Source organism: Pelodiscus sinensis, chromosome 3 (assembly GCF_052426305.1).
Source record: "Pelodiscus sinensis isolate ZL-2025 chromosome 3, ASM5242630v1, whole genome shotgun sequence".
NCBI lineage: Eukaryota > Metazoa > Chordata > Testudines > Trionychidae > Pelodiscus > Pelodiscus sinensis.
Genome location: NC_143054.1, coordinates 7,535,466 through 7,559,912, shown reverse-complemented (window position 1 = coordinate 7,559,912; position 24,447 = coordinate 7,535,466). Strand labels below are relative to the sequence as shown.

General features: G+C 51.0%; 1 protein-coding gene across 4 annotated transcripts in view; it reads left to right on the top strand.

Annotated features, from left to right (window-relative positions):
- ZNF395 (zinc finger protein 395) overlaps positions 1 to 23,737 on the top strand; it is a 54,155-nt gene extending 30,418 nt beyond the window's left edge. For 3 of the 4 annotated variants that reach the window (XM_089776992.1, XM_006116720.5, XM_075923286.2), the window contains 6 exons: positions 3,065 to 3,300; positions 3,864 to 3,964; positions 6,649 to 6,907; positions 9,872 to 9,964; positions 10,847 to 10,950; positions 15,281 to 23,737. In XM_089776992.1, coding sequence (XP_089633118.1) covers positions 3,065 to 3,300; positions 3,864 to 3,964; positions 6,649 to 6,907; positions 9,872 to 9,964; positions 10,847 to 10,950; positions 15,281 to 15,392 — 905 coding nt within the window. In that variant the 3' untranslated portion in view covers positions 15,393 to 23,737. The remainder of the gene's footprint in view (positions 1 to 3,064; positions 3,301 to 3,863; positions 3,965 to 6,648; positions 6,908 to 9,871; positions 9,965 to 10,846; positions 10,951 to 15,280) is intronic. The other variant, XM_075923287.2, reaches the window with a different exon arrangement.
- The last annotated feature ends 710 nt before the right edge of the window (positions 23,738 to 24,447 follow it).

The following is a 24,447-nucleotide window of genomic DNA, read 5'->3' as shown; positions in this document are numbered from 1 at the left end:
AACTTCTTGGCGCCTGGAGGAGATGGTGCTGAATGGCAAGTCGGGCAAAGGAAGCAGAGAGGTGCAGCCGCCTGACTGGAATTCCCCTGTCAGGGAGCGTCTACCAGAGCCCGTGTCTGACCCACGCCCAGGCCCATCCTGACTGAGAGGATCCTGGCAGCTGACAACTCGGCTTGGGTCTAATTCCCAGCGCCTCAGCCAGTCCCCTCCCCCGCTGGGTCCCTGCTTGCGGGCTCGAGAAACGAGGTCTGTGGCCGAAAGGTGTTTGACTGTACAAGCACCGGTGTTGCGGGCGCCCGTCCCTCCTCGGGGGGTTCGTTTTGTTTCCCCGCGCGCCATCCGACAGCGTGGAAAGGAACCGTTTCGAAACCCCACGTCGGACACAGGTGCCGGGGCTTGGTCTGGCCTCGCGGGGGTCAGGCGAGTGGGGGCGGGATCTTGCGGGTAACGTTACAGAGGGGGCACCGCGAGGGACCCGGTCTTTCTGCCCACGGGTCCCGTGGGGCAGGTGGGGCAGCGGCAGAGCCCGTAGCGGGTAGCTCCTGCAGAGGGACTTCGGATACCAATCCCCGGGGACGTGGGTTTGGACGCCACAGGCAGCCGCGGGCAGGGAGGGTGGCGTAGGTTAAAGAATGGAATTGCCCCGGAGAGCTTGAGGTGGGGGTGCTGGCAGGAGGGCTCCTGGGCAAGGTGGGGCAGCTGGCTCCTCCTGCCCCCAGAAAGGGGGTGGAAGGAGCAGGGCCTGGAGAACCAACCCAGACCACAGCACCGCCCCCCCCCCCCCGTCCAGGCCTTGGACCCCGGCTCCGGCTGCTGTCTGGGAGCCCCGGGCAGGCCCCTTGGGATAGCTGGGTCCCAGAGCAACTGCCCCCTTTGCCCTCCCCCACCAGCGGTCCGGAATGCTGGAAACCCTGTTTTAATTAGGACAAAGCTCTTCAGGCTGCCCCCCCCCCTTTATCTGGTCGCAATTGTTTGCTCTATTTATCAAGCCTATCTGATTGGGAGGATCCAACGAAGAATGGGGGGGAGGGGAGACTGGCTTTCCGAAAGCGTCTGCAAACGGGAGTCAGAAAGCCGTGGGGCGCAGGGACCAGCCTGCTTCGGGACAGCTGCTTTAATGCAGGTCGCCCTGAACAGCTGGCCCGGCCGGGGGGGGGGGGGCATTCCTCGAGAGAGGGGAGAGCCGAACCCTGCCCTCAGCTGCCGTGTGCGGTAGATCGGCCGGACCTATTCTGGGCGCTGCGGGCCTGGGGGCACCGAACGGCTGCTCCCTTTCTGGAGCGGCGGTTCCACTCCCAAGGAGTCAGCTGGAGCGAGGTGGCTAAAAATAGGCGTCTGCAGCTGCGAGAAACAGGCCTCGGCTGCCGCTGGCTCGCTCTCTGCACGTGGACCAGGCTCTGACGAGCGGCAGGCGAGACCTCGAATGGCTAGGCCTGGGCGTCTCCGTCTCCAGCACGGCCCTGCCCAGAGAGACTGGAAACGGAAACTGGGTTAAGGCGGAATAAACGAACTTGCCTTCCCACCGTCCGTCACTCGACGCGCAGCTGTGCTTCTCCGCGGAGAGCGTGCCTGTGTCCGGCACGACCAAGCGCGTCGCCCTAGAGAGCGGCTGCGTATCCTGGGGATGTTCCATATTGTTTAATTGAATCATCCTGTAACCGCATCAGATCTTAGCGCTTACACGATTCCTTGATGGTCCCCGGGGGCAGGGCCAGCAGCCGGTCCACTCCCGGCTCCACTCCCAGGGAGCCTCCTGCTTCCCCGTGCTGCTGCCTCTGTAAAAACCGGCTCCCGCCTTCCGCCCTGCGCTGCTGCCTCTGATACAGAGGCAGCAACAAGGGGCGGCAGCAGCCTCTGTCCGCAGGGAGCCTGAGCTCCCCCTGGACAGAGGCTGCTCTGGTATCCCGCCTGCCCCCCTCCCTGCCGATACAAAGGCAGCAGCGGAGAGGGGTGGAGGTGGGGGTCGCAAAGCCAGTGCTTGTGGAGAGCCGTCTTTTAAGTCGGCTCCCCCCATGCACCAGCTCCTGCCTCCCCCCCCGCAATGTTTCCTCCGATAGAGGCAACGGCATGTGTGTGGGAGGAGGGGGGGCAGACAGCTCCGCGGGAGCTGGTACACAGCAGGAGCTGGCTTGAAAGCTGACCCCCCTGTGTATACTGGCTCCCACCTGTCCCCCCGACCCTCCACGCTGCTGTCTCTCTATCAGAGGCAGCAGCGCAGGAGAGGTGGGGTCAGGCGGCTCCGTGGGATCTGATAGAGAGTCAGCAAGGGGGACAGGGAGTGTGTGTAGTCATTTGGATTAACCGATAAGCCCAGGCTTATGGGTTAACCCTTTAGATGACTATGTGCTGACATCCTAGCGTATCACTGCACCCACCCATCAGTCTCTATGCCCTTCACTGGAACAGATGCGGCAAGAATTCCTATAATCAGGCTTCTGGGCTACCTGGGGAAAAGTTTGTCTTCAGGTTGATGGAGCCTCTTGGTTCATGGCATGTACATCTCCGGGCTAGATCAGCTTCCCAGTTCTGGCTGGGCCAGTGAGGAAGTGGTATTTGAGCCCTGCCATTGCCACGCCGGCTAGAGCCCGTAGCTACAGAGATTCTCTGCTCTTCTCTGACCTCTCCCATCCGGGGCTCTCGAAATGCCTTGTGACGATGATACAATGAAGCCTGCGAGGTGGGCGGCACGAGCTGTCTCGTACGGGAGGTGTGAAGGCAGCGGGAGGCAAAGGGCCATGGAGGGAGTCGTGGCTAGCGCCAGGTCTAGAATCCTGAGCTCTTGGCTTTGAGTCCTGTGCAAGTGGGGAGAAGGTAAATGGGGCACATTTTGATATTGAGTCCCGTGGTTTTAATTTGGGGGCCAAAGGTCTCTGTTCTGATTGCACCCACCCCACCCTCAATGGCAGCGCAAGTGGGGGAAGTGGTTACGTGTCTCCCCATTGCGCCTGATCCGAGGAGGATGGGAGTGTTACATGGTGTGGCGCTTGGTCCCGTTGAGTCTTGCAGCTCCAGGGGTCCGGAATTTGATCCTGGGTGTTCCATTCTCCTCTTTTCCTTGGCTCAGTGTCCCAGGCGGCCTGTGACTCATGGAAGGAGAGCGGCGACGTGTCGGACAGCGGCAGCAGCACCACCAGCGGACACTGGAGTGGCGGCAGCGACATCTCCACCCCATCGCCCCCACACCCTGAAGCCAGCCCCAAGTACTCGAGCGAGGCCTTGAGCTCCCCTCAGGCCGACGACGGCTTTGAGACCGACTCGGATCCCTTTCTCCTCGATGAGCCTGCCCCAAGAAAGAGAAAGGTACTGAGGGCAGGTGGAAATTTGCTGTGAATGCTCGTTCTTGGGAGCTGCGTGAGGGAGTGAAACTGACAAGGCATTTGTCAGTTTCACCTGTCTCTTAAGCCAGCAGGAGAGGCTGGAAGCCAAGTGCCACTTACTAACCCTTAGTAACCTTCACCTTAGAGGTCCCCGAGCAGAAAGGGGGCCGGGGATGGGAGAAAGGAAGAGACCCCAGGGATACAAAGGGGAGTGGTGGGGAGGAAGAGATAGTAGCCCAAGATTCAATATGGGCAACAGGTGGCTTTGATGTCAGCCGTAGGGAGAAAGAGGAGCGTAGAGGGAGAAACTGGCAAGGCTGGGAGTGGGGAAGTAAAAGCCAGAGACAATTGGAGTCTTCCTCATGGCTGGTTGAAACCTGGCACCTCCGTGGGCGTCACCTTGACAGGGCCGGAGAGGTGTGCGGGGAATGGGACAGAACGGCAGCATCCCGGGGCCTGTGTTCGGTGGTCGGGGGGCTGTTTCTGTCCCTTCTGAGCTGGGCCTGGGGGGAGCCGTTCCGTGACACGGGCCTGTCTTCCTCCTAGAACTCGGTGAAGGTGATGTACAAGTGCCTGTGGCCGAACTGCGGCAAAGTCTTGCGCTCCATCGTCGGCATCAAGCGCCACGTCAAGACCCAGCACCTGGGGTAAGGTGGCGGGCGGGGATTTTCCCCGCGGGTCTCAGGCGGGGCTGGGAGGAAAGGGCGAGGAGCAGGGTTGATTCCTACAGAGAGGGCTGCCCCACCGACACTCACCAGTGAGTTACGTTTGTACAGCCCCTGGCACGACACAGGCACTAAGCCCAATTAGGGTCTTTGGGTGCCTCTGAAATCCAAATAACAATAGCAGAGAAGGCGGTTCAAGAAGGGGAGATGGGATGTATCTTTAAGCGCCCCCCCCCCCCAACTCCGCCAGATAGCAGGGACTGAGATTAAAACTGGCATGTCTTGGAAACAAGCCCTCTGCAGCACACGCCCTTCATCCGCTAATGAACTCAAGTCATGACAAGGGGTGCTCCGTCTGGCCTGTTTCTGGTGTGGGGGCGCCCCCTTGTGGAGATTCAGGGTTGGTTCTCCAGGCATTTCAAAGGCCGTAAAGCTGGGGCGTGGGGACTTTGTTTTGACCAAGTTCCAAAGAAAAATTTTTCGGGGGCCACACACCAGTGAGAAGCTTAAAAAAAAAAACCCAAATGTAAAAGGAAACACACCTCGCTGGCCCAGGCCTCGAGAAAACAAAACAAAAAGACACACAGACCCACTCGGGGCGCTGGGGCTCCCTTGTGCTCTATAGCCCCCCGTGGGTGGATGCAGCCACCAGCTTCGAAGCTCAGGTTCCCCATCTCCCCTCCTCCACAGTGGTGCAACCCGGCGCTAACGCTCCAGCCATACGGAGAGGGGTGCGGAGGCAGGGAGACTTGCAGAGGGGATGGAGCGCTAGCGCCGGCTCGCCCCACTGTGGAGGGAGTGGGGAAGTAGGTAAAGGAAGCCCCAAGACTCACCGCAGGCTGGATCAAGGGAAGCGGGGGGCCGGATCCGGCCTATGGGCCGTTTGTTCCCCACCCCTGTCCTAAAGGAGTGTAGAGATGGGAACTGTGTGTGCTGTGGGCGTCTCTCTCTCTCTGTCCATCAAGGGCCCAAAGTAAAGACTCCCTGGTTACCCCTGGCTGCCCCATCTGACTAGTACAGACGCAAGCTGCAGGTCTGAATTAGTGCAGCACCTCTGGTACAGTGAGAAAAGAGGCTTCTGTCACGCACGAGCAGGCTGGGCAGGGGAAGCTAACGTCCCGTCTCACCCCCTGCTTTGCTGATCTTTCCAAGAAACCTCCAGCCCTGAATGGAAGTTGGTTTGGGTTTAATTTTTGTGTTCTCCCTGCTGTGTGCTGTACAAGTTACCACAGAAGAGAGGCTGGGTCTGAGCATAAGGCTTCCCCCCACGATCTACTAGGCCAGGCCCCACTAGGCTCTGGTGTGTGAGAGGACTGTGGGGGAGTGTCTTTGTCTTGCTGCATCTCAGTTGGGGGCCATGTCTTTTTTTTTTTTTTCCCCCTTCTTCTTTCTTCTTCTTGACGGATTTTTCTGTGGTTCCCGACCCCTCCCAAAAAGAGTCCTATCCCTATTTGATAGCCTCACGTTTGTCGGTTGCGTGACATTTTTCCTGTTGCCTTGACCCTACGTGAAAGCTCCAAACAAAGCATGGGGGAAACTGACCATACAGAGGACCCAGGGAAACTGTCAACTCTTTTCTAATCGCTTTCTGTTACACTCCTCTCGTGTTTTATGTGCAACAGGGGCAGATAAAGCAGCGAGGTGTTTAAGCGGATGATGTCCATTTAACTAGCTAATACAGCTAAATCCTTTTAAAGACACAAAGCACCTTCTCCTAGACGTGCTAAATATTACTGTGCAGTGACTGTAGGCCAAAGATACCCTACAGCCTTAGGGTACGTGTACACAGCTTCTCAGAGCCTGCAGGAACACGCCTCCCAGCTCTGCTTGACAAAATAGCTGGGTGCTAGTTCCAGCGACAACTTCAAAGCATTGTCTGCATACTTATTTTTACAGCTCTTGCCCAAGTCCCATTAACCTAAGTCTGAGGGCCAAGTCTCGGAGGCTTGCACCTGCAGGCTCTAACATGTTGTGTCAATGGATCCTTTGGAGTCCAAAGGTTTGCTTGGCACTTCCTGATGTACATGACACGGCAGAGGCAGGGCTGAGCAAAGGCATGGAAGTAGCCCCATCTTTATGCAGCCAGGAAAGGGAGAAAGGAAAAGCCATTGATTCCCAGAAGCAGCTAGTAACTGTGGAAGTGGTAGCAGGTGTTGGAGGGTATGAATGGGAGTCATACAAATAGTGGCAGAACTGCATGCTGATGTTGCTAGGTCAGCATCAATGTTCCCTCTAATTTTTCCATGCATGTGCGGAATAAATTTTTACATGCACCGGAGTATGTGCAAATGTGCACCACCCGCTGAAACAAAAAGCCTATTGTGAGCGCTCTGTTAATTAGCTGGGCAGGATTGGAATTTCTCCGGAGCACCTGCACAAGCGCCAAGCTTATAGGGAACACTCTTTGAAAAGCACGTAGCCTTTAATCTGAGCCGGGCCATGGAGACCTTGGTGTAACAGTGGGACTGAAGAAGAGGACTCTCCACAAGGGAGATCCTGGCACGGCCAGCTCTGAGAATGAGCTCGAAACCGTGGTCTTAATAGCGGGTTTGTCTGAGCACTGCCACCTGCATCGTGCTGGCACTGCACACAAGGCTGATCGAAGGAGGGCGGGTTACGCACTGTGATTATTGACTCGTCCCTTTCCCCTTTTGCAACCACCACAGAGATGGCGCAGACTCTGACCAGCGGAAGAGGGAGGAAGATTTCTACTACACGGAAGTGCAGGTGAAAGAAGAAACTGCTCCCGAATCTGCCACCAGCCCCACCTTTGGGTCCTCGCCCATCGTCATCCAACAGGCCCTAGCCAAGCCAGAGGCTTTGGCTTTGGATCAGGCAACCTTGGAGTCTCCCCTGCCAAACAGTGCCCTGAGTCAGTCTGCCCCCAGTTCCTTCTGGCATATCCAGGCAGATCATGCCTATCAGGTATGTTGGCCACTTACGGGATTAAAATGATGGAGTGGTACCTGGCACCCTCCTTCTTAGCCGCATTTGTTTTCACATCTCATGAGGGGGCTGTGCTGGAGATCGATCTTCTGGTGTTCAATTTAGAGGGTCTAGTAAAGACCCTCTAAATCAAATGCTGAGGGCGGCACTGTACTCCTTGAAGTTGTGAGCAATAAGGGAAGCCAACGAAAGCATTTACTCCCATTGACCTTGTACTGTGAAGATGGCACCAAGCTCGGCTTAAGGTACGTTGATTCCAGCTACATTATTTTTGTAGCTAGAGTTGGGTAACTTAAGCCGACCTTCTGGGTTTAGTGTAGACCTGGCCTCAGAAAACAGCTGGTTACTTATAGAATCTTCCTTACCACATAAGACCATTGGTCCATCAAGTTCTGTGTCCTGCCTCTTGCAGTGACCAGTGCCTGATGCATCGGAGAAAATAACATACGTAGCAAATTCTGTAGTGTTTGGGCATGGCAGGAAGGAGCGAATCTCCTTCCCAGACCTAGCAGTTGATCAGCGAATGGTCTGATTCTCCTTATTGTTTTGGCTTCGATAACTACACCCTAAAATAATCCTGTTCTGTTTTAAAATCCAGCCACAATATTTGACTCTACCTCCTGCTGCGGTGAGTTCCACAGATTGGATATAGGTGACATAAAGGACTTTGATTTGTTGGTTTCAAATGTACTGCCCCTTAGTTTTGATCCAGTATTTCCCTGGTTTTCATACTACAAGGGTACATCTAGATAGCAGAGCTGTAGCTAGCCTGCATCTTTTAAATGCGTAACAGGAGCGCTGTTTCGGCATCCTTGTAACCTCATTCCACGAGGATTAAGGGATGTCTCAAAATAGCGTGTTATTTCGAAATTTGGCACTATAGACGCACCAAATTTTGAAATTCAAAATAAGATACGCAATTTGCATAGCGCAAATTGTGTGTCTTATTTTGAGTTTAGGGTGCTGTGTAGACACATCCCAAGACACCATATGAGAAGAACTCCCATTATGTTTTGTAGTCATTTGCAGCCTTGTTGTCCTCCTGCCTACTGGCTAGTCCTCATAATCACGAAGCTAAGGACCTCCGCTCTTTGTTTAAATCAATGGATTGCTTTTGCTAGCCTTTGTAATACAGTCATTTTCTTGCTATGAAAACTCTAGTTTCTAGCCACCTGCAGCACATCCCTATGTATGCAAATAAAACACAGCCAGGAATGTAACTATACCGGACCCTTGAATGTCTTGGGTATTAGGAGTCAAGTTCAAATGCCTTTGAATGTCTGGGAAGCCGGTGTCATTACATCACTTGCAGTTAAATCTGTTTGGCTTTCTTTACACACACACACGTTGTACCTCTGAATTGGAGACACCAGGCTCCTATAGTAGATGCTGTTTTACTGGCGTATTTAGGCCAGGATAGCTTATTTACTGTATGGGGAGGGGAATAAACCCACGCCTGAAAGCAAAGGTGGGGCTTTGTGGTGCAGAACGTCTGTAAAAGTTATTTTGCTTTTTGGTGAGAGAGAGAGAGAGAGAAAAAGGGGGGGCCTATACTTGGGGCGGGGATGGAGGCAAGGAATCTTGTAACATGTTTCTGATTTGTCCTGCAGCCCAAGCAGCTGGGGGCTGACAGGGAAATTTGTGTCACTATCTTGGAGAAATTTGCTGCGGGGGGGCGGGGCGGTGCGGCGCAGATGCTGCTCAGAGCCTTAGGCAGCTGGGTTGGAAGGAAGGAACGCAGCTTGCTGTGCACGGGCAGTATCGCTAGCACAGAAAGGGAGCAGCTGAGGCTGGAGCAGAGGCGTGGCGCTGGAGTGAAGGCGCTAACCTGGGATTTGGGAGATCAGGGTTCCTACGGCTCTGGGCAAGTCACTTTAAGAGTAACGTTTTCGAGTGACTTGGGCGTGTAAATTCCATTGGCTTTCAGAGCCCAAAGCTGTTGTAAAAATGGGACGTAGGCTTCTAAACCGCCCTGGGAAATTGCTTCATCTTGTGCCTTGGTTCCTCATTTGTACAATGACGACATTCCCTCTCCTCCCCCTTGTCCTGTCTCTTCGGTTCCTGGGCTGGGGCTGTTCCTTGCTGTGTCTGTGTGCTCTGAGCCCCTGATCATGGCTGGGGCCTGTCAGTGCTACCACACTACAGGTTGAACCGCTCTAGTCTGGCAGTCTCTGGTGCCAAAGCAGAGAATTTGCCAGACCACAGGAGGTCAATATTGTCTAGCAGCCTTACCAACACTTCCACTGCTGACGGGGCTCTTAGAAGACAGTTAGGGGTAAATCAGAGCTAAATAACAGCACAGAAGACTGCGAGCCAGGACTGGGGGCTGTAAACAAACTTTATGGGACTGTGGGAAACTTGGCCACACCCATCATACGTGGACATCCAGCTAGCTAAAGTCATGCTGGACCACGGATGTGGCTGGCCCAGAGAGTGCCGGGTGAGAGAGGTTCACGTAACCCTGAGGAGGTTGCTATGTGCATATGGTGGCTGAAGCTGCTTACTGAAAAGTGAAAGGAAGATGCACCTCTACTAAGGGTGGGAGGTTCTGCCCCTGCTTCTGCAGCAGGCCAGCAGCTGTGTCGGGTGTCTGCCCCATGGAGCTCAGATCTGTGCTCTGAAGGCTGGCATCCCACTGCTGCTGTGGCAGGAGATCAGGTGCCCTCTTCTGCAGACCTCCTCGGGCTGGAGAGAGTGTCCTGGGGACACAGTTCCAGGTTAAGGACTTTACCTAAAACACGTTTTAACCCCTTCCATTCAGACAACGTACAGGCTGCACCAAAGTCCGGGAGGAGGAGGGGTTTGGGTGTTTGGCCACTTCCCCCTGTGAGTCAGTGACAGATGGACCCAGGTGTCCTGGCTCCGCCGGCCTTGCAGTTACCAACTCTGCCCCTGAAGGGTTAACGCGAAGCCGCTCATCCCTGCTCCGTTTTCCTCCGCCAGGCTTTGCCGTCCATTCAGATTCCGGTGTCGCCGCACATATTCACCAGCATCAGCTGGGCTGCCGCCACCTCCACCCTCCCAGCTCTCTCCCCGGTGAGTCCCACTGGCCTGACTCTTCCTGTCTTCCCAGAGTTCCTTGCCCAGCGTCTTTGGAAAGGGGTTGGGGAGGAGAGGGGGAGAACTGGGTTTAGCCTTTGTCACTCTCTGCAGCTGATAGAATCACAGCACTAGAACGGGAAGGGACCTCGAGAGGTCATCGAGTCCAGTCCCCTGCCCTCGCGGCAGGACCCAGCACCGTCTAGACCTGTGGTGTCCAACACCTTAGCCACATGTGGCTGTTTGGCTGATTGCGTGTGGCTAGTTCACTATAGCAGTGGTTACTGCTTCAGAACTGGTGGGGAGCGCTTCCTTTTTTCCCCTCAACAATTCTGGTGCGGCTCTTCGCATTTTTTCCGCCGCTGTTTCAGCTCCCTTCCTTTAATGGGTTGGCCACCCCTGATCTAGACCATCCCTGACAGGTGTCTGCCTAACCTGCTCGTAAATATCTCCAGTGATAGAGATTCCACAACCTCCCTAGGCAATTTATTCCAGTGTTTAACCACCCGGACAGTTACGAAGTTTTTCCTACTGTGCAACCTAAACCTCCCTTTGCTTCTTGTCCCACTATTAGAGTTAAGGAGAATAATTTGTCTCCCTCCTCCTTGTACCACCCTTTTAGGTACTTGACAATTGCTCTGTGCTGCTCCGAGGTGAGATCAGGGCATTATCCCTGACTGCAAAGACAGCCGGGGTTGGTTGAGCTATACGAGAACACATCTGTTCTCGGTGCTGCTCTGTGGGCTCCCCCAGTCTCCAGGCACTGTTGGGTACAGAGGCTGGACTGGAACCGGCTGCCTGGACAGACCCCGGCTGCCGAGAGCGAATTCTGTCTGGTGTGTGAGGCGACTCACCGAGCTAATTGATTCTCTCGTGCAGGTGCGAAGCAGATCCTTGAGCTTCAGTGAACACCAGCCACCGCCGCCAATGCTGAAGTCTCACCTGATTGTCGCGTCGCCCCCCAGGGCTCCCAGCGGCACCAGGTAAGTCTGCAGGGAAGGGGAGCAGTGGGGGACCATCCAGCCTGGGTACTGTCAGAGAAGAGCGTGCGGAGTCCAGGAAGTAGTGAGCAGGCCCCCTGTCCGGCGAAGGACAGCTGGGTGTGGTTACACCCTTGCAGGTGGGACAGTGAGAGGGGAAGGAGGCTGCTGTGGTTGTGTTGCATTAATTTAGATGGGCTCCGGGCCCAAAGAGTCCAAGGAGTTCCCGTGACTTTGTCACTGTCCACCATTGAACAGTGTTCTACGGGATTTGGGAGAGAGACTTATTCCCGTGGCAAACAGCATCAAACAGCTTGTAACCCTTTATGAAAGACACAGAAAAAGAAGGAGACAAACCTTGGGAATGTAAATGCATTAAGGGCGGCTTTCCTTTTAACCTCCATTTTAAGGCCCTTCGTGCCTTAGACGAAGAGGGCTTTTGGATGGAAAAACGTCTTGGTTGCCAGCCTTTTCGGGGGGTTGCAAGATGGCTGTAGCTGTACTTTGCGGGAGACGTGGGGCTGAGTATCTGAAGACTTGGCTTCTTTTCCCAGCTGTGCGACTGAGTCTCTATGACCCCGGGCAAATCACAACCTCCCTGTGCCTCAGTTTCCCCATATCCAGAATGAGAATAATACTATTTTCCCAGGAGCATTGTGAGGCTGAGCTCTTTGGGGCTGCACATGTCTCTTTACTCTGTTTGTATGGTGCCTAGCACAGTGCTCCTTGAGTAGCGGCAGAAATACAAACAACGTCCTCAGAGTCCTTTGATAGCCCCAGGGACCAATTATTGACTCAGAATCGATGAAGATTAGGAAGTCATGACTCAGGAGTCATCGAGTCCAACTCCCTGCTCAGAGCAGGCCCAACCCCAACTCAATCATCTGAGCCAGGGCTTTGTCAAACCGGGACTTCAAAACCTCTAAGGATGGAGATTCCACCCCCTCCCTAGGGAGCCCATCCCAGTGCTTCCCCACCCGCCTAGGGAAATAGTTTTTCTTAGTATCCAATTGACATCTCTCCCGCAATGTAACTTGAGACCATTGCTCCTTGTTCTGCCATCTGCCACCACTTAGAACAGCCTCTCTATCCTCTTTGGAACCCCCCTTCACATAGTTGAAGACTGTATCAAATCCCCCTCGCTCTTCTCTTCTGCAGACTAAGTCCAGTTCCCCCTGCTGCTCATCATCAGTCAGACTCAGTTCTGTCCTGGCCCTGATCTCTGACCTGGTCTCCTACCAGATTCCCTTCTATCTCTTCCACCCTGCGTAGGAGGACAGCCTTGTATTTCCCATGCTGCCCCTGTGTGGAATGCCCTGCCAGGCTGTGTTCTCCACACCACCACCCCTGGCTCAGCAGCCTCCTTTTGAACGCCCTGGACCACCCTGGTTTACAAGTGAATTAAAATAAGAACGAGGCGTAGTGAAACCAGATCTGCCAGTGCCCGATCTAATTGTCCACCTCCTCCCTGGCTACGTCTAGACTGGCATGATTTTCCGGAAATGCTTTTAAAGGAAAAGTTTTCCGTTAAAAGCATTTTCGGAACAGAGCGTCTAGATTGGCACGGACGCTTTTCCGCAAAAGCATTTTTTGCAGAAAAGCATCTGTGGCCAATCTAGATGCACTTTTCCATAAAAAAGCCCTGATCGCCATTTTCACCATCTGGGTTTTTTTGCAGAAAACAAATCTCAGCTGTCTACACTGGCCCTTTTGCGCTAAAGTTTTGCGCAAAAGGGACTCTTGCCCGAACGGGAGCAGCAGTGTTTCCGCAAGAAGCACTGATTTCTTACAGTAGGAACTCAGTGTTTTTGCGGAAATTCAAGCGGCCAGTGTAGACAACTGGCAAGTTTTTCCGGAAAAGCGGCTGATTTTCCGGAAAAACTGGCCAGTCTAGACACAGCCCCTGTGTAATGCCCTTGGTGGGAGCAGACACCAGCACCTTGTCTTTGGAGATGTTCCTCTGAGGTGCCAACAGGCTTTTGGGCACTGTCCGTGCTCTGGGGCTGTGTGAGATGTGGAGGGGGATGTTTTAGAGGCTTATACTCCTGTCCTGCGGCTCTTTTTTCTATTGGTTAAAGCCTCAGTCTGCATAGCCTCCCCGCTGAGGCTTTCTGCCCAAACAGGTCCCCTCATCCCAACCTCTTTAGACGCGCATGAGACATGAACAGCCTAGCCCAGACATGTCCACTGTGGGGATAGGCCTTTGCGATCACCTCTGCGTAATGCTGCAAGGGACAGGAGGTCGAAACTCATGGTCCCCTGGGGAAGGTAGTGCCCGGCAGGGGGATGACTCTGTGTTCCTGCAAAAGCCCCACAACCCCAAGAAGATGTCACACATTCAGGAGAGCAGATGCGTTCCTGCCTAGTCCAGGGTTACCCTGGGGGCCTTCCACACTTCAAAAACCCTCTGAGAATCTCCTGCCATAGCGGTGGTGGCTTCCGTCCCCATCCCAGGAGGCTTCTGGTGCTCGATGGCCCTGTAACGGGAGGCACTCACCCCCATTTGGCCGAGTGCGTGTGCCTGCACTTCCCTCAGTCGTCAGCCTTTTCGACTACTCGGCCTTCCGGAGTCACGCAGCCTTGTGTGAAACCACAGACCCCTTCTGGAAGTACAATCCTAATGGGCCCGTCCCAGTGCCCTCTGTTGGCATCTCTTTTCTCACTCAGGAGTGAGTGATGCCTCTAGGCAGTTCCCCACCCCAGCTCTAGGGCCTCTCACTCAGGGCTTTACCTCAGTTCATCCTTCTCAGTAGTTCTCCACCGGGAGCTGTCCCTGGTTCTGCCTGCCTGCCAGCCACCCCTGACCTTCTCCCTTCCAGGTCTGGGCTGTAATTGAGCTGCCTTGAGTCCTGCAGCTACTTTTATAGGCCTTCCTGGCCCCTGATTGGCTAGTTTCTCCAAAGCCACTCTAGCCACCTGGAGGATTTCTCTATGGCCCTTTTGGCCTTAGGGCCTAGCCCTATTACATGCCTCACATGTCAGGGGTCAGTTGCTTTTCTCTGCCACCTTCCATCTTGTTCCTGTTTTAAGAAAAGGAAAATGACATTCTTGCTGCCAGTCCCTGGAACGATCTTTGTCAGCTATAAATAATAACCGGCCTTAGCTCTAGCCTACCTTGGCGCTCAGATTTCCAGAGACTAGCCTTCAGGTGAGGCCATTAGACCTTTCCTTCCTGCTCATTTCTGTCAGGCCCATATCTGTTCCAGGGTGTCCCTTCGATCCAGCGACCAGTTGAACGCTGAGCAGCGTCCTCCTCTTTGCTCTCTGGATGTCCTAGCTTTGCCTAAAGACTTAATAACGGGGGAAATGAGGCTTCATTTTTGCTCCTAAAAACTCTTGTGTAAGTACAGAGTAGCTGCCACATTCCACCCCAGAGGGGGCTGCATTTCACTGGTGGATGACTGAACTCTGCATCAGTTTGCCTGCTTCTTTGTGACTCTTCAGGAAGAAAGCTGGTAGGATTATGTATTTGAATGATTTGCCCCTACTAAGATCAGCTAAGACTCCCTATTATGCATAGGCACTGTGCTTAACATACATAAGAGACAGTCCCCACCCCAAAGACCTAATGAATTTAAATCAAGAGAAGTAAAGTGTGGGAGAAAGGAAGTGGTGTTCATCCCCATTTTACAAATGGGGAATTGATAGCACAGGTCAGGCCTAAGTCTGGCAGAGCTGGCAATTGACTCTCCATCTCCTGAATCAGAGTCTAATACCTTAACAATAAGACCAGTCTTCCTCTGTATGAGAATTCTAAGGGGAGTTCTCTAGAGGTGGCCAGTGTCGCTGGTTGTTGATGGAAAACCATGCAGAACTAAGGAAAGAAACCCTGTTAAATTTCCGCTTTCCTTGGGCTTCCTCAGGACGGGGACCAGCCCTTTGGCTTAGGCGTGGTCTACACCAGAAAATTAATTCAACCCAGCTATGGCACTCAGGGGTGTAAAAAATCCTTCCCGTTGAGGGACATGGTTAAATGAACCTAGTTCCCCGGTGTAGCAGGGCTACGTGGACAGACAAATGCTTGCGTCAACCTAGCTACTGCCTCTCGGGGGTATATGCATTGTCTGTACATACAGTGCTGCTGTAACATTTCAAGCGCAGACGAGCCCGCAGAACCCTAGAAGCTGCCCCATAGGAAAGAGATAAGACAGCCCATCCCTCTGCTGTTGCAGGGTTGCTCTTGACTGTTCATGTCTCATGGCTCTGTTTACACTGGGGCTTCGTCTTCAGACTCAGCTCAGCCTTGCCTTGCCTTACACACGCTCCTTTCTCCCCTGAGCTCTGAAATGCTTTAATAGCCATGTCACCATCTCCGGCTTTTGTTACTCTGCAGAAAGGTCCGTGGTGAAGCCAAGAAATGCCGTAAAGTGTATGGAATTGAGCACCGAGACCAGTGGTGCACGGCCTGCCGGTGGAAAAAGGCCTGCCAGCGATTCCTGGACTGAGCACATGAACGTTTCAGGAGCATTGAATCTCTCTCTCTCTCAGCCGAGAGCACCCAAAGTTGGTCATTGCTGCAAGCAGGGCACAGCAAACTTGGAGGTGTCTCTTGTGGCTTCAGCAGAGATCTCAAGAGCTGCGTGTAAATTCCAAGTTCTGTATATCGGATGTCTGCCGGATTTACTCATTTTTTACGCTTTCTGTGGGTTTTTTACAAATGTGGGTTTTTAAAAAAAAATCTTCCCATTTTATAGTCAAAATAGGGAGGGAAAGGAAGCAAGCTGGTTGTGTGGTGTTCACAAGAGACTTGTCGTTTGGTGGTCCAGGGACCAAAGAACTTTTTACTGATCTCCGAGCTCGACAGTAAAGTCTACTGAACTTTCAGGTCAGTAGCTGGGATAAGAAAGTGAGGATCAGCTCTGTATGTTACTTGACTGGCTAGAAAGTTCAAAGTCTTGTGTTGTTTAAAGGGACACTGTTAGAATAAAAATCATCGTTTAAAAAAGGAAAATTATGTTCTGGTGTGATAGTAACACCTTAAATTATTGGAATGGGAGGAATGTAACGTTCTTTCCTTTTTGCTTTTTACCGGCGATGCTGTGTTTTATTTTTTACACCTCTCTGCTTTGACAGGAACGCTGGACAGTTATGCCTCTGGGAAATTTGGCTTCCTGGTTTTCATGTGTTTCGATGCAACTGCATCAGCAAGGTTGAGATTTTAAAATATTCTATATCTACATGCAGATTTTTATCTTTTAATTGAAAAAAAAGAAGATAATTTTCAAATAAAAATTAATTTTTGTGTTTCTTAGATTTGTCAAAACAATTTATTTCTTAAATGTTGGGCTTAACAGTGTCTTTTTAAACTGGAGGGAATAAAGGGTTTTATTTTGAGACCTAATGTAGCTTGCTGCCAAGTTGGCAGGATCAATATTGTTAACCCAGGAGGAAAAGGAAGGATGGAAAACACACAGTTAGGCCCTGATTCAGCAAAGTGCTTCAGTACGCGTTTACATTGCTGGGTGTAAAGTCCATGCTGAATGAGTTGGGATTATGTAGATGCTTACAGACGAACATGTGCTTATATCGTTTGCTGAATCGGGTATGTTCAGAAATCCCAAATTGCGAAAGATGGTCTGAACCCAGCTTTCTGGCTTTCATTTTTTAAATTCATATTCTAGGGTACGTCTAGACTACAGGGTTTTGTCGACAGAAGTTTTGTCGACAGATACTGTCGACAAAGCTTCTGTCGACAAAGAGCGTCTACACTACATTCAGTTCTGTCGACAAAGCAAGCCGCTCTGTCGACATGGCAGTGTAGACGCAAGGACAGTTTACATGCAATAACACCTTCTGTCGACAGAACTCTGTCGACAGAAGGCGTTATGCCTCGTAAAATGAGGTTTACCAGCGTCGACAAAACTGCTGAGTTCTGTCAACGTTATGTCGACAGAACTCAGCGGTAGTGTAGACGCTGGTATAGTTTTGTCGACAAAAGTCCACTTTTGTCGACAAAACTCTGTAGTCTAGACACACCCACAGTTACACGATTCGGATGTTTCTGGTTTGATGGCGGGTCACTGTGTACGGCTTACTTTCCTCTGCGGGTACAATTTGTCCCTGTTTGCCCGAGGCTCACGTACACGGCTGTCACTTCAGTGGAGTTCCTCCTGACTCACCCAGGTGTGTGAATAAGAGAAGAATCCAGCCCCAGGAGAAGTCTTTCTGGAACGGCAGGGAAAGCCGGAGGGAAAGCTCACAGGTTCTAGAGGCCACTCTGATTTTTGGAGACGTGCACCATTTAATCTGCAACTAGCAGGTCCAGTTTTTATGAGTTTTGGTCTTTGCTCTCCAGACTGACCAGCCACCTGTAGAAAGTGTCCAGTCTACTGTCTGAGCGGTGAAAAGCCAGTTAGCAGCAAGCGTAGTCCAGCCGCCATACCAGCACACCCATTGCGGCCGCTGTGAGGAGCAGCAGCATGTGCCGCTTGGTGCAGAGAGCTGTCCTGCCCTGTGGCCCTGCAGGGACAGGACCCTAGTGATCACAGTCTCCGTCCACCTCCCTGGGCGCTTTGGAGCGCAAAGGCCAAGAGTTTAGTTTGAACACATCCCCGTTCTGTGTCTTGGAGTCGGCGTTGAACCCGGCGCTGTGGGCGACGGTAGCAGGCAGGGTTGACTGGGACGCTTTCCCCAGAAGGAGCCATTTTGATGCAGTTCAGCTCAGTGGGTGTTGCCACAGTGCCCTGGTGCTGTTACTAAGGAGCCAGGGCTGCGGTTCACGGGGTCCCTGTCACTAAAGTCATTCACGTGTGCGCACTCTCTTGTGCAGAGAAGCCTGGTGCTAAGAAGTCTGGTTTGTTTGTCAGCACAAAATGGCAGCTACACACAAGCCACCGGGTCCATGTTTGCGTAGCTCGGCTCCCGTCAGAGCTGGGAGGAGGGGGTTTGTCCTAATGGGAGTGGGTGGAAAGGGGGTTGTTGGACTTTATGCTGCGTTTTTGATAATCACAGGCTGTAAACGGCCTCTCAAGTCACAGGCAGGTGGCCTGGCTGTGGCAGAAACAAGCCTGGTGTATTTTTAAGGACCATATGACTGACAACACTTTCTTTGTAAGCACCATTTCATGTGGCCAGGAGGGTGTTATTTCCTTCCGGATCCATGGGAGCCTGGTTGTTAAAGGGGCGGGCGGTGCACTCAAAGGGGGTTATATATCTGGGTGCTTGTTGGGTTTTTTAAAATAATTTTGTACATATATACAGTGTATTGTTTTAGAACCCAGTCTTCTGCTCATTGTTAAACTGGTGAATGCTAAATTGGCCTGTGAGAAGCAGGGACAAAGTGAACGTGTCTCCCTATGTGGTTTTTTAACCTCATCTACTGGTTCTCCAGTAGAAATGGGATCAGCTGGGTTTGATTCTATTGGGTCAGGTTCTCCAGCCGGGTCCATGTGGCTCTGATGCAAAGCCCTGTGACAACAGTAGAATTAATTCAGATGACCGGCCCTGTTGGGAAGGGAGAGTTCATAAGAGGCTCCCTCTAACACTTCAGCCCCTCTTCTGTGATTCTGACTCTGCCGACCCCCTTAGAGAGCTCTGACAGTTTGAGATCCGCTGGCTTAGTCTCTTGTGAGAGATGTGGATTATGGAAGCAGACAGGTTGCTGAACCGTTCTGTAGTAGGGGACCTTTAAAGGAAAACTGCAGTGTTTTGTTACAACAGGTGTTGCTCCCCCTCTGTGGGGCTTTCTCTTTTACTAAATATAGGAAGGACATGTCAAAAAGAGGTTTCCGGCAGAGTGGTTTCTCTGCCTCCAAAGTACCATTCTGAGAAAGGGGTTGATGATAATCAGCGGGGGCTGCCATTTTCATGCCGAAGACGCGTGCTTCCCAGCAGCCGGAATGCTACTTGAACCCTGACAGGAAAAAAAGTTGATCATCGGGCTGTTTTAAAGTTAACCAGTTCTGAAAAGTTAACTGGTTAAATGTTAATTGGTTAACCGGGAATCCCGTGGGTGAAGGGCCTGGCTGGACTAGAAAGCCGCCTCCTGCACAGCGTGGTGGGCCTGGTCAGGCTGGAGTTGCCCCCCACGATGCAGGCTTTTCTGACTGGGCCCGTTGCACCGTGCAGGGGACATTCCAGCCCAGCAGGGCCACCAGTTAACCACTCACTTACCAGGTAACCGGTTAACCAGTTAACCCTTTCCATCCCTACTCTAAAGCAGGTTCTGTTTACTTTTAGATGTTTCAGTAGATTTAATGGTTGGTTTAACCAAGTGTTGGATTCATTCAAAACAATTTTAAAACGCCACAGACCTTCAAAAGGGTCTAATTTCCAGGCGTTTTTATTTGACTTGAATCGGCAGAGTCCTAACCTGCCAGTGCACCTTCCTCTTTATTAATACATTTGTCTTTATTGCACTTCAGGCACTGGGGCGGCTGCTCTTCCAGTGCTTGTCCGGGTACTTCCGGGAGACCTCCCCACTGCATTGGGATGACTCGTGAGAAATACAGTGGTTAAGCTGTCTCTTGGGAGACGCTGCAGTTTCTCTTTAAAGCTGCCCGAAACCTCTTGCCTCCCTCTTGAACTCTTGATGTGGGAGGCTGCATACTTGCATGCAAGGGCTACGGTGCTTTCGGCACCTGAGTTATGGAAGTAGCAATGAAAACTGACGAGAACCTGGAATGCAAATCAACGTCTTTTATGAGGGTGGAAAGCGAAGATTCTGATTTTATTAGTTGTCTTTCAGTTCTGGGAGCGGAGAAATGCCTCTTCTCTTATCCCTGGCTCTGGTATTCATCCCTCATTACTGAAAGGCAGGATCGTGTCAGAGTTCCCATTTTATAGGCGAGGAACTGAGACCCAGAGAGCCAGGTTTCTAAACACGTTAGAGGCCTGTGACCAGAGCGCGCCATCCTAATCCACAACCTGGTGCATTGTCGGTGCTCGCTGACCTGCAGTGACCTCTTGTGATGGAGTCACCTCTCTCACGTAGTGGCCCTCGGGCTGTCTCCTTCTAGAGTCCCACCCCTTTGGGGCTGTCAGGGTCCTTAATGCCCTTCATCAGTATCAAAACACATGGCGTGGACCAAGAAACCTTCCACCCCACTTGGCTTTTCCGTTCCAGTCTCTTCACTGAGTGACAGCAAGCAGAACAGTAACCGCAACTCACTCCCAGCCTGATGAGTTGGAGATTTCAGATCCCTTTAGTCTTCTGGCCTGTGGTCAGGACACAGGCCTGGTCGTTTTCCTCAAGTCCTGCACATGTCCCGAGGGGCCCACAGCTCTGGTTAATTGTGGCTCTTGCCGCTTATTCTGCTTTTCCTTGTCACGCGTCTGATCCCCTCACCAGATGCTGCGAGGGAGAATTCCCACCTTTGCCACCGGCGTCTGACCGGAGTCCAGGCACTATTCCTACGTTGAGAAGCCCAAGCCCACTCCTGGAGTGCAAGCCCTCTATCTAGAACTCCCTCTGGAGAGCTGGGACCTCCCCAGCCACTCCCCAGCACTTGGAACCACTGATGGGACATCACAGATCCCCCCCCACCCCCATAATCACCCCTTCTCCCCCAACGCCCCCAGACATGTGAGCTCACTGGGCTTGACCGTCTCTGTGGTAGTTGTGGCCTATAATAGACTGTTCAGAGTTCTAGAACGCTGTTTCGCTTTCCTGCATTCTACAGCAAATACACAGATCCATCTAAAACCGATAAAAGCCTACGCCCCTTTTCCTGCCTCACTAGGGACGCTCTTTGGTCTTGAGTCTGGGCCTCTGAGGTCAACTAAGTTCTCCTGCTGTGGAGGCTTGGGTTTTGAAACACAAAGTCTTCTTCTCAGCCCAGCTATTAGTACTTTTGCCTTGGCTCATCCATGTCTTTCCTTCTTTCTTCCCAGACTTCCTGCCTCTCTCTCTCTCTCTGTCTCTCTGTCTTCTCCTGACCCATCTAACCTCTGTTTTAAAAAGACTAGCATTAACACTCAGGCGTCTTTGTTCTGCTTGGTAACGTTCCACTTTCTACTTCCTCTCCCTTCGGGGAGGTACGGTATAATTGTTTGGATTTATTTCTGCCCCCAGCCTAAGCTCACCCAGGATACGTCTACACTGCACAATTGTTTCAGAATAAGCTATTCCGGAATAGTTGTTCTAAAATACCTTATTTTGAAATAGCATGTCTACACTGCAGGGAAGCCTTAAAATTAGTCCAATTCAGGCTTCCCTAATTCTGTCTTGATTTAGAGTCCCAGAATGGCCCTGGTGAAGGGCTATTTTGAAATAGCAGAAGTGGAGTGTCTACACACACTTTATTTCAAAATAGCTATTTCGGAATAGGCATTATTATTATTTTCGTAGAATGAGGTTTACAGAAGTCGGAATAAGCCGTCTGTTATTTCAAAATTATTTCAAAGTAACGGAATGGCTGTGTAGACGCTCGCATGGTTATTTCGGAATAACGGCTGTTACTTCAAAATAACTTTGCTGTGTAGACCCCCCCCCCACGCACTTCCAAGGGGTCATCTCCTATTAGAGTCCTGTGCACTTGTAAAGACCTTCTGTTGACTCTGGTCGAAGAAGATGTGGTACTGCTCCACTAGTCCAGAAGGGATGCCCCTAGCTGGAAGAGCATGTATGATGCAGGATTTTTTATAATGACTTCATAATAACTTTGGATCCTTCTTCAGCATTTTCACCCTCTCCTCCCTGCCTGGCCACGCCCTCTCCAAGTGGTAGCCAGTAGGGTCACTCAACTTCTCCAGCTGTTAATTAAAACCTTCATTGTACTTCTCAGATCAGCCCCAGCCCAGGGCAGCCCCAGCCCAGGGCAGGACCAGCTCCCCCGTAAAAGCCCAGTCACCTCATCTAATTCCCAATGATTTCACTGGAAGTTCGGCCTCTGTATCCAGCAAGATGTGGTCCTGCCAAGAATGTAGGGGCCTGAACTTGAGGACCTCTTGAAGTCTCTTTCAGTCCTAGGGTTCCATGAAGGGCCAGATGGCTAAAGATCCAGATAGGCACCTACTGGATTTCCAGAAGCACCTAATTCATGGGCGGGTTTGTGATGAGCAAGGAGTTAAACCCCCCAAGTCTTTTCAGTCACAACACACCACTCTAATCACTGGACCATCATGTCTCAGGAAGTAGGCAGATGCAGAAATCTTATTCGCCTATTTTATGACCTTTCTAGCCCAAACTTGCAGACTCCAAATAAAACCAGTTCAACCGCTTTCTGATTGTAGTCTCCTCTCTCTTCAGCCCTGTGGTTGGAGGAATAGGACACAACTCACCCTAACCACCCTTCCGTCATTTTCTCTGGGACTCTTTGGGCCTGTCTCTTGTTTCGGACTCTGCAAGGTCAATTTGGGTCACTCAGGAAATTAAAATAAACCTCCAATCTCATGGGTGCTGATGAAACCAACCCTCTAAGCCTCTTTAAGGTTTACCCTTCCATAACTGGCACTGTAGCAGTGAACAACCCAGAGTTCTCAACCCAAACCTTTGTATGTGTTTTCAATAAATATACATCTATTTCAAGGATTTTTTTTTCTGGCAGAAGATTGGGTTTTGAAAAAAATAACATTTTGCTTCTGTTAAATGTGATTTTATTTTAAAGTGTACATGATTTTGGAATAAACAGACATGTGTAAAAAAAGCATGTGGTAAGCAGTGTAGCCTCGCTAAGCTGCACAAACGCTTCGGCCAGAGAGGAATGTCGAATTTCTCTGCTATTGCCAAGGTATCGCAGGTGGGTGTGAGATGGAAGGAAGGGAGTCAGGAGAGAAGAATTACACACTAGCACACACACAATACCATCCATGGGCTTTCCCCCCCTTATCTTGCAGCCCCTTTGGTTTTACCCGGAGCCATCTTGCAACGCTAGATTCCAAAATGAAGAGCACTTAGTGAATAATAATAAAAAGATCGTACATAGGAACATTTTGTGTCGGTGTTTTTAAAGGATTTGAAAGGGGACGAGCGATTTTTAAACTCTATGTTGAGAGCTTTTTGCGGTACAGATTTAACTGGAGGAAAGGGTCTATAACAATGTGGGTAATTTTTTGTTGGAATAGCTGGTGCGGGTTTTTTTAATTTTATTTTTTACACTTTTGTATTTGTTGGCAGAAATGACAGCAAGATTTTAAATGTTTTTATTTTTTTCTTCAGTTTTCTCAGACTAACTTTCTAACTTGCTCCCAACCAGACTCGGTAGACTCTACTTCACCTCCTGTCGCTCTTGCATAGACTCCACACTTTAAAGTCTTCCTAGTCTGAAGCAAGTCCCCCTCAACCTCCAAACAATAGGTAGGCCCGACCTGTGATTTCAGCTAAGAAATCTCTTCTGTATGCACCTGTTGATCGAACTGTCTTTTTGTACATGTACATAGGAACCTTTCTGCTAGGCGTTAACAGAGTGTGTTCTCAGCCTTCACACTTTGGCCCTTCATTGTTGATGGGAGATCGGACCCCCAAAAGAAGCAAAATAATTCTGTTTTGTGACTTTCAGCATCTTCTGTCCTCCCCACCCTCGCAGTCATTCTATACCCTCATTGGATTAAACTAATGGAAAGTCTTCATGTAGCTACACAAAGCTAGGGTAATTGGGTTCTCTGTGGAGTTATGGGATAGGAGGAAGTGCGGGAAGGATGGGATATTTGTTGCCGATAGCTGCTTTCTGGTATGCTATTCAGCTTGACGGGGATATGCCGTAGCCATGACTTCTCTCTCATTTGGAGCTTTTTTCCAGCTGTCTTCCAAGTATTATTTTTATTGTAATAAAAATAAAAATGTGAAATGTAATTTTTACAGCAGCAATATAAAATATATTTTATAAGAAATAAAATGAAAAGTTGCCTGATACCAGACTGTGTCCTTTTTTCCCTTCCCTCTGTGTAAGGACAGGTAAAGCAGGAGAACACTGTCTATTGGTCCTTGGTAGCTATGCCCTGTTTCATCCTTTGGCCAAGGCTGATGTCCCAAAGCGCAGAAGAGAATGCTTTTTCCAGCATCGTGTACTCAACAGGAGACCACTTTTGCTTGGCTAAAAATGTCTTGTTCTTTATACACTATATCAACTTTGCTTTCGAGGAAGGCAAGAGACTAGAATGGCAGCTACATACAGTTTCAAGGCAACTGAGGACGAATTTAGATCTGGCTGAACTTTTTACGTTGTAAACCAGGGGTGGGGGGAAACCGTGTTTGGGTCAGGAGCCGCTGACGCGCAGAAAAACAAGTCAGGAACCGCACACAAGTGAGACGCAAGAAAAGGAAAAAAAAATCCTCACTAATGTGGCACCTGACTGAGAAGGAGAAAGTATCAGAGGGGTAGCTGTGTTAGTCTGAATCTGCAAAAGCAGTGAGGAGTCCTGTGGCACCTTATAGACTAACAGATGTATTGGAGCATAAGCTTTCGTGGGCAAAGACCCACTTTGTCAGATGCATGTAGTGGAAATTCCAGAGGCAGGTGTAAATATATAGGCATAAGAAAAGAGTAAGGCTAGAGATAGCGAGGTCAATTCAGTCAGGGTCTATAAGGTGCCACAGGACTCCTCATCGCTTTTCAGAAGGAG